At 38.0% G+C, this 8,520-nt stretch overlaps 1 protein-coding gene across 2 annotated transcripts in view; it reads right to left on the minus strand.

Moving 5' to 3' along the window:
• Positions 1-8,520, minus strand: part of COL4A3BP (collagen, type IV, alpha 3 (Goodpasture antigen) binding protein) — a 158,150-nt gene that overhangs the window by 1,603 nt on the left and 148,027 nt on the right. For both annotated transcript variants that reach the window (XM_006901433.1, XM_006901432.1), the window contains 4 exons: positions 8,386-8,518; positions 7,068-7,138; positions 4,691-4,819; positions 4,072-4,201 (listed from right to left, as the gene is read on the minus strand). In XM_006901433.1, the coding sequence (XP_006901495.1) occupies positions 4,072-4,201; positions 4,691-4,819; positions 7,068-7,138; positions 8,386-8,518 (463 nt within the window). The remainder of the gene's footprint in view (positions 1-4,071; positions 4,202-4,690; positions 4,820-7,067; positions 7,139-8,385; positions 8,519-8,520) is intronic.

The raw sequence follows: 8,520 nt of genomic DNA on the forward strand, positions 1-8,520 counted from the left end.
GACCAAGGAGGATAGAAGGAGAATTGATGCCTTTGAGCTGTGGTGTTGGAGAAGAGTATTGAGAATACCATGGACTGCTAGGAAAACAGATTCATCTTGGAAAGGGTTAAACTGGGTGGTTCCTTGGAGGCAAGGATTCTGAGGCTCCATCTAACAGACTTTGGACATGTTGGAAGGAGGGACTGATCTTTGGAGATGGACATCATGCTTGGTAGGGTGGAGGGACAGTGCAGGAGGGGAAGGCCCTCTATTAGGTGGACTGATTCAGTGACTGGGGTAATCGGAATGGGTGTGTCGGAGACAGAATGATTGGCACAGGACAGAGCAGAGGTTAGGGCTGTTGTACATAGGGTCGCTATGAGTCGCAAGCGAATCGACGGCACATAACAACAACAACAACAACAACAACAACAATCAAATACCATTCTATTACTTATTCTGGAACAGTGGTTTCTTTAAGCATGCTAGCAGTGTTTAACACTGCATTAAGAAGATGGAAGTAAAACTACTGTAGGTAGTAAATTGTTGTCAGTAAGAAACCAATGCAAGTGATAAAAAGTGCTGTCCAAGCAGTAGGCCAATGGGAAAGAAATGTTAATATTAACTTAAAAAGGTCCAGAGCATCAATAATTAAGAAAACAAAAAGCTTGACCATAAGAAAAAGACCTGTTAATTTCCTTTCCTACTCTTGCTCATCAGCTTCATCTTGGTTGGTTCCACAACTGGTACTAGCAGTCCAGACATAAGGAGACACACTGCCCTGGGAAAATCTGCAGTTAGGGACCTCTCCAAATTATGGAGGAGTAATGATATCTATTTCAGGACTAAGGTGCATCTGATTCAGGCTATGGTCTTTCCGATCACTTGCTATGCATCTGAGAGCTGGACAGTGAATATTATCCCTATTCACTGTCCAGCTCTTAGAAGCATAGCAAGTGATCAGAAAAACCATGGCCTGAATCAGATGCACTTTACTCTTCAATAATTTGGAAAGGTCCCTAACCGCAGACTTTCCCAATACAATACGTCTCCTGATTTCCTGAGTGGTGGTACCAAGGATGTTTAATTGTGGATTCAAGTAAAATGAAGTTGCTGATAGAATCTCTTCTCCATTCATTATGATGTTGCCTTATCAGTTCAGTGCTAAGGATGTTTCTTTTTTTGACATTGAGAGGGAATCTATATTGAAGGCTGTATTCCTTGATTTTCTGAAACAGGTGTTTCAAGTCCTCCTCACTTTAAGCAAGCAAGGTTCAGTCCTTAGACCCATAATTTTTCCTGTAACAATTAGAATTCTGGGTCATTCAATTTTAAAACATTTTGGTTTGTTAACATTTTATTTAGTGGGCCATGACTAAACCAGTTCAAACGGGTCTGAAGCCCTGGTTCCAATCACTAACCTTTCACTTAGTAGCTGAGCACTGTTATTAAGTGCCATTGAGTATATCACAACTCATAGTGACGCTATAAGTAACAGATCTGAACCCTGTCCTAGCCTGTGCCGTCTTCATCTCTGACACACTCCAGCCCATTGCTGCAATCACTGTGTCAATATATCTTGTTGAGGGCCTTCCTCTCTTTCTCTGATCTTCCAACTTTCTAAACATGATGTCCTTCTCCAAGGAATATCTTCTCCAAACAACATGCCTAAAGTTTATAAGTTGAAGTTTGCCATCCTTGCCTCCAAGGAGCACTCTGATTTTACTTTTTCCAAGACGTATCTGTTCTTTTGGCTGTTCACAGTATGTTTAGTACTCTTCTCCTCTGCAAATCAAAGGCATTGACTCTTCTGTCATCCTTACTCAATGTACAGCTCTAAGAAGCACAACAGGTGACTGGAAAGACTATGGCTTGAATCACACACATCTTAGTCTTTAGATTGACATCACTGCCCTTCAGGACTTTGAAGAGGTCCCTGACAGCAGACTTTCCCAATGCTATACATCTCAAGAGCTCCTGACTACTGGCACTAAGGACACTGATTGTGGGCAGATTCAAGGAAGATGAAATCACTGACAATATCAACCTTCTGTCCACTCAGTTTCTGACCGGTCCACTGAATTTCTGCTTTCTTGATGTTAAGATGTAATAAATCCAGAAGGCTGCAGTTTATGATGCTCTGCAGCAAGCGCCTCAACTCCTCCTTGCTTTCAGCAAGCAAGATTGTATCATCTGCATAATGTAGGTTGTTGACAAATCTTCCTCCAATCCTGATGACACACTCTTCTTCATCAAGTCCAGCTTCTCAAATAATTTGCTCAGCATACAGACTGATTAAGTATGGAGAAAGGATACAAACCTAATTCACATCTTTCCCAATTCCAAATCATGCAGTATTCCCTCACTCTGTTTGGACAACAGCCTTTTGTATAAGCATAAATGAGGGTTCTGGAATTCCCATTCTTCTCAAGGGTAGGTAGTGTGGTGTTTATCTTTCAGTATAACTTTCCTACCGACTGTCTGACTTTGCCATATAGATTGGCAGGAATATGAGAATGAGGCATGTTAATCTCTCCACAGGCGTGTGGCTATCTACCAGTCCACAAGGCAACTGGCTAGTCTTGTCATTAAACTGAGCAATCCAGAAGCAGGAGAATAAGATCTTCCTTACCAGCTAAGAAAGAGAATGTAGGACGTCCTTTAGTACTAGAAATTTCTGCTCCAGCTATACTTATGGCACCCATGCATGGCAGCAGCAGCCATAACTGAACTGGAGACCCGAGGTGAGATGGGATCTTGGGACTGCTACATCATTAGAATTGGAGCTAAGAGCCTTTGCCCAAGTTTTTTTGACAACTTGGGGTGGAAAGGGAATATTAGCAGGATAGAGAACTTTGTAATATTGGCCTTAAGTTGTAAAACTCAAGGTTAGGGTGCCTGCAAGCACATTTTGAAAGCACTTCTTATTGAATTATGTTATTAACCAGGATTATGTTAACTATAACTTCAACTTCCCCAGCACAGTTCTGTATAGTTTGAGCTACTGTGTTGAATTTTGGATTCAACAAAGGAGTAAGACTGGTGCTGAGATGAACAGAATGAGGTTTGGGGAATGGAAGACATGTCTGATCTCATGGTTTTTGTGCTGTTGGTGGGGTCAACTCTCCTTTGTGAGTTGGTATAGGTCAGACACGGCTGTCCTCAGGTGGCTCTTCTCTTTTTATTGTTAGCCATAGTTTGTTATGATTGACACAGTGAAATGCCTTTGAATGGTCAATAAGACACAAATAGACATTCTTCTGGTATTCTTGCTTTCAGCCAAGATCCATCTGACATCAGCAATGACATCTAGTGCCAAGGCCTCTTCTAAAACAAGAATGATGCACTTTTGGCAATTCTCTGTCAATGTTCTGTTCTAGTAGTTTTGGGGTGATCTTCAGCAATATTTTGCTCACATGTGATATTAATGTATTGTTTGATAATTTTCACCTTTCTTGAGAATGAGAAAAATACAGACTGATGAGCATATCCAGGAACACAGTAGGATTCCTTTTAGGACCTAAGAGAGAAATTTCTAAAATTTACCTATTTAACTAACTTCACTTCATAAATCCTGACACATCAGTTCAGAGGGAAAAAATATTAAAAAATTCAGGCTTGTGTATTTAAAAGTTTCCCAGATAATGCAGATATGAAGCTTTGGTGGACTAACCTGTAGAGAACTGCTCTGCTAACCCAAAGGCCACCAATGACTCCATGGGAGAAAGATGGGTGATCTCCTACTATCCAATTAACTGCCACTGAAAACCCACTGGAGAGTCAGCTTGTGGTTTGTTCCAACTCAAAGGTTCACAACAACAACAACAAATTATGCATTCCCAAGGGCATGTGGTTCAAATCTACCAGCTGCTCCACGGGAGAAGGTTTGGTACTCTCCTTCCATGTGATCTCCTGCCTCTGAAAAATCACTGGAGGGTCAGCTATGAGTTGGTTCAAACTCGATGGCACACAACAACAATAACCTAAAAGACATTTATAAAAGATATTTTTTCTTAACTGTCAGTTATTAAACAATTTATAATCAAGATCATCCACATTACCAAGTAGCATAATAAACAGAAACATACATACCATTAGCTACATAGGTAATCTTGCATAGAACGTTGTCTCTGCTAATCTCCTGGTTTCCCTCTGGTGGGCTTACCAAGGTTTGACAGATCATAGCAATATTTATTTTGGCACGGACACATCGATTGTTCAGCTATCAAAACAAAAGAAAGCATGATAAAGTAATTCTGTACTATCTCTTGGGCTAAGACCATGTTAATTTAACCAAAATTATAATTTAAAAAAATTTCCAACAGATTTTTATGATGACCAATTACATGTGTCAAGGTAATGTGATATACTAGGAATGATTTGCTCCCCACTTGTGTAGTTAGTCAAGGCAGAAATCACAGTTATCTGTCAACAGTTGACGACGGTTTAAGAGCTAACAGTGAGAAGTAGCCTGTAAGTACTACTCATTCAGCTGTGTCACCTAACGTAGAAGAAACAGTAAGTCTTGCTGACACAACCATCACTGTTGCCTTCACGTAAACATATGAGTGACATCACTCTAACACGGCAACTGAACAAAACAAAAGCTAAGCAGCATTATTAAATCAAGTACTGAGTGTGATTATCTGTAGCCTCTGCCTTGTATTTGGCTCTTTACAATTAATCATATTCATTCACTCATGGTACCTACAGGAGCACTGTCATGATCCACAGAAAAATTACAAACTATCCATGTTTCAGGGTCATTTTCAGTCTTGGCTGGTATTTTTCGAATGGCAGAAAGATATAAAACATCTCGCTGAGAAGCAGGCCATACTCTCTGCAGAAAAAGTAAAAATGGAACTGCTTTTAATTCACTTGAAACTAAAAAAGAGTCAAATGTAAAACCAAGAAGTATCTTAGTTGAAGGTGAAAGAATTAAATTTTAGATGAAAAACATATGCAAATAGCCACCAAAATATAACTTCTGAATACTAATGACTTCGCAGAATAGTCTAATCTGAGGAATAATCTACTTTAAGTACAATAGTAAGCCAGTGTGAAATGTCCAGAGACCTAGAGAAAAACTTTAGGGGGAAGACTGCTCCTTTGATAACATAATCACATTCAAAAGAATTCCAGGTGACCTGGGCTGAAATCTTTCAGGTTTATATATGGAAAGAAAACCTCCACTAGACTGACCTGCAGCCAGTGACACTCTGAAAACCCTGACTAGCTACTTTCACATGAGGGGAAAAAAGTAACTATTTAGACATCTACTTATTTATTTATTTGGTATATATAGCTAAACTCAATTCTTACTATGCACAGGATCTTTCCTGAGTGTTGACTGTTAGAAATAGCGGGGAACCTGGAGACAGTACAATGTAAAAGATAAGAATACTGAACAAACGGATGAAAAGCTAATAATACAGATGATCTGGCCTAGGGAGAAATAATGAATGAAAATCTACCAGGATAATGATTATATAAGAATTTATGGAGAAGGAATGACCAAGAAATGAATGGCTCTATTTAAGACTATACTAAAAAAGAAGTAAAACTTAAAGGTAAAGAAGTTGAAAAGTACTGACTTTTCTGAAAAAAATTATGCCAGGATCATTTTCAAAGAATTGGTAAATCATTATAACCTAAATTGTTATATGTAACATACAATCTCGTCACAATTTTTCATTTGCTTTTTAAGAAATAACACTAACAAAACTTATACGTACGACACTGCTCCTCCCACATCTACTATTTACTAAGTGGGATACTTTGAGCAGCCCATTTTCCATGATCTTATCTTCACATCAGGTACTACTGTCCCTAAATTTTTGTTCATTTATTGCAATTCCTCATTACAGGGAGCTCTGGTGGCCTAGTGGCAAGAAGCTGTGCTGCAATCCCAAAGGCATATGGTTAGAGGCTACCAGATGCTCCACGGAAGAAGGATGAGCAATCTCCTCCTGTGCAATTAACTGCCTCTGAAAATCTGCTGGAGGGTCAGCTATGAGTAAACAACAACAATTACAGAGCCAATAACTGGTACATTAACTTTTTTTACATTTCAGATCTCACAGTAGACGCTAAAATTTGGATGATGATATATAATCTTCACTGTTTACACTTACTGAACAGCTACCGTGTAATATGAAGGCAACTAGATGATAAAATATTTCAGATAACAAGACTGAGCTGAAGAAATAATACATAGCAAAAGTCATAAATTTTCATACATCCAGATTAAAAACATTAAAAAAATCAAGTATCTAATAATCATAATCATATAAAATATTTTTCAGCTCTCCCTCAAATTTTAAATTCTTTTATTGTTCTACATAGAACACATTATTTGGCAATTCTAAGCAGGGGAACCAAACAAGTAAGGTAAGAACTATCAAAAAATAGTATAACTACACACACACACACACACGCACACGCACACACACACACACACACACACACACACAGAACTATAAAAAAAAGCTGATTCCAACTCGTATAGTATCATGTTAACTACTGTTGTAAGTCTCTGTAAAATTTTAAGAAACTACAAAAGCTGAGGGTGAAATGAAATGAATGGCAGCCAATTTAAATAATACTGTTTCTGTCTGCTCTGGTGTATGACCAACATTTCAGTCAAGCACTGCAAACTTCTGCCACTTAGATCACTTTCCTATGAGTCTTAATACAGGTAATGACATATTTTCGTTCCCATCACAGGAAGCTGCTCCACTTTCATATTTAGTTAGTATCTTTTGGTCTTTGATAGAAATCCAAGGAAAGTAGTTGTTGTATTTCAGAAGGTTCTTTTCTGGAGTTAAAAAATACCTAAAGAAAAATCTACTATGGGTCTGTACCAACTGTGGTTCTTCCTGGATTATATTTCTCCTTCAGACTCTTGTCTGTACACATTTCTGCTCTAAATGAGCTGAACATTCCTTCACATACATGATATTCACAAATTATTCACAAACTATTTAGACCTTTGGTAGCATTTTAGTTCTTGCCAAATTTCAATTTAGAGAATTTATGAGCCCTAGTTTCAATTACAATGGAGTTCTTCTGGATGAAAAGATATTTACCTTGTGTGTTTGATAAACGATGATTGCATTATCAGCTAATGTTTCCACCACATGAAAGTTCTCTATAGTTGCTGAAATGAAAAGAATGAGAGAGTAACAAAAAGATATTTTTTTCCTAGAATATGATTATGGTAAAAATAAATGGATATTATGGAAAAATGAAGAAAATTTACAAATGGAATATAGTTATCAGGGCTATATATATGTATCAGGGCTATTGACAGAGAGGACAACATGATACCTGATCACTATGAAGTCTATCTTCTTTGGCTTGATAGCTACCTTTCACCATCAGAAGGAAATTTTAACCACTATGTAATATACAAGCTCAAATCATTATTTAATAATAACCCCTCACTGTAATCTTTAAGTTACTGAAGTAGAACTACAGCTCTATTTAAGCTTGTTGCTGTTAGGTGCTGTTGCACTGGTACCCATTTACAACAATCCTATGGACAACAGAAGGAAACACATCCCTAGGTGTGCCATCCTCACGAGTGCTGCTACGCTCAGGCCCACTTTTATAACCTCAGTGTCAATCCATATCACCAATGGTCATCTTCCTTCCTGAGGATCCTCTCCCAAGCATGATGTTATGGCCCAATCCTGATAATGACTTAGGCTTAGGTGACATCATTTGGGGGGATGGGGGTGGGAGTCAGTTTGCCAATACAAGACATCTATGATATTTGGAATTAAATGTATTTTTGAAATTTGGTGTCTAACAGTATAACAATTATTCCAAAGTAACTACAGTAGGGTTCATTTAAGATTGATTATGGAATCAAAATAGACTAGGTTAAAAAGGCCAAAATTAATACAAGTTGCCATCTGACTCAGTAATCCTACAGGATAGAGAACTGCTCTATAGGGTTTCTAAGACTGTAAATCTTTACAGAAGCAGAATGACATGTATTTCTCTCATGGAGCAGCTGGTAAAGTAAAAGCACTAACCTTTAAGTTAGTGCTTTAGTCAATTTGTCACTAGTGTTCTAGGATAAAGGGGTAAACAACAGTAGACATCAAAAGAGAACCTTTCCATTTTAGTCCTGGCAGTTTGAATCTATCAGCAGCTCTTCAGGAGAAATATGGGAAATCTGTTCCTGGGGTGATATAATCTCCAAAAACCATTGGAAGATTAGCTCTAGGTTGGTCCTGACTCGATTAGCAACTAGTTGGTATATGCAAAATGAGAAACACTATACTAACCTGTATCCACAATGACTGTGTATCAAATGAAAAATGTTATACACCACACATTATGAGTTCCTACATAATGCTTCAGAATAATGAAAATAAATTATTCAAAAGCGCTTACTTTCCCAGTCATTTCGAACATCAACATTCCAGAAGTAATTGCAAACTTCATGTCCTGTGACACCTTTAACTGCATGGGTAGCTTTCAAAGGATCGAGAACAATTCCATTCTCTTCTACTTCTCTTCTATATACCT

This window comes from Elephantulus edwardii, unplaced genomic scaffold, assembly GCF_000299155.1.
Source record: "Elephantulus edwardii isolate Elephantulus edwardi_28Jun2011 unplaced genomic scaffold, EleEdw1.0 scaffold00326, whole genome shotgun sequence".
Taxonomy (NCBI): Eukaryota; Metazoa; Chordata; class Mammalia; order Macroscelidea; family Macroscelididae; genus Elephantulus; species Elephantulus edwardii.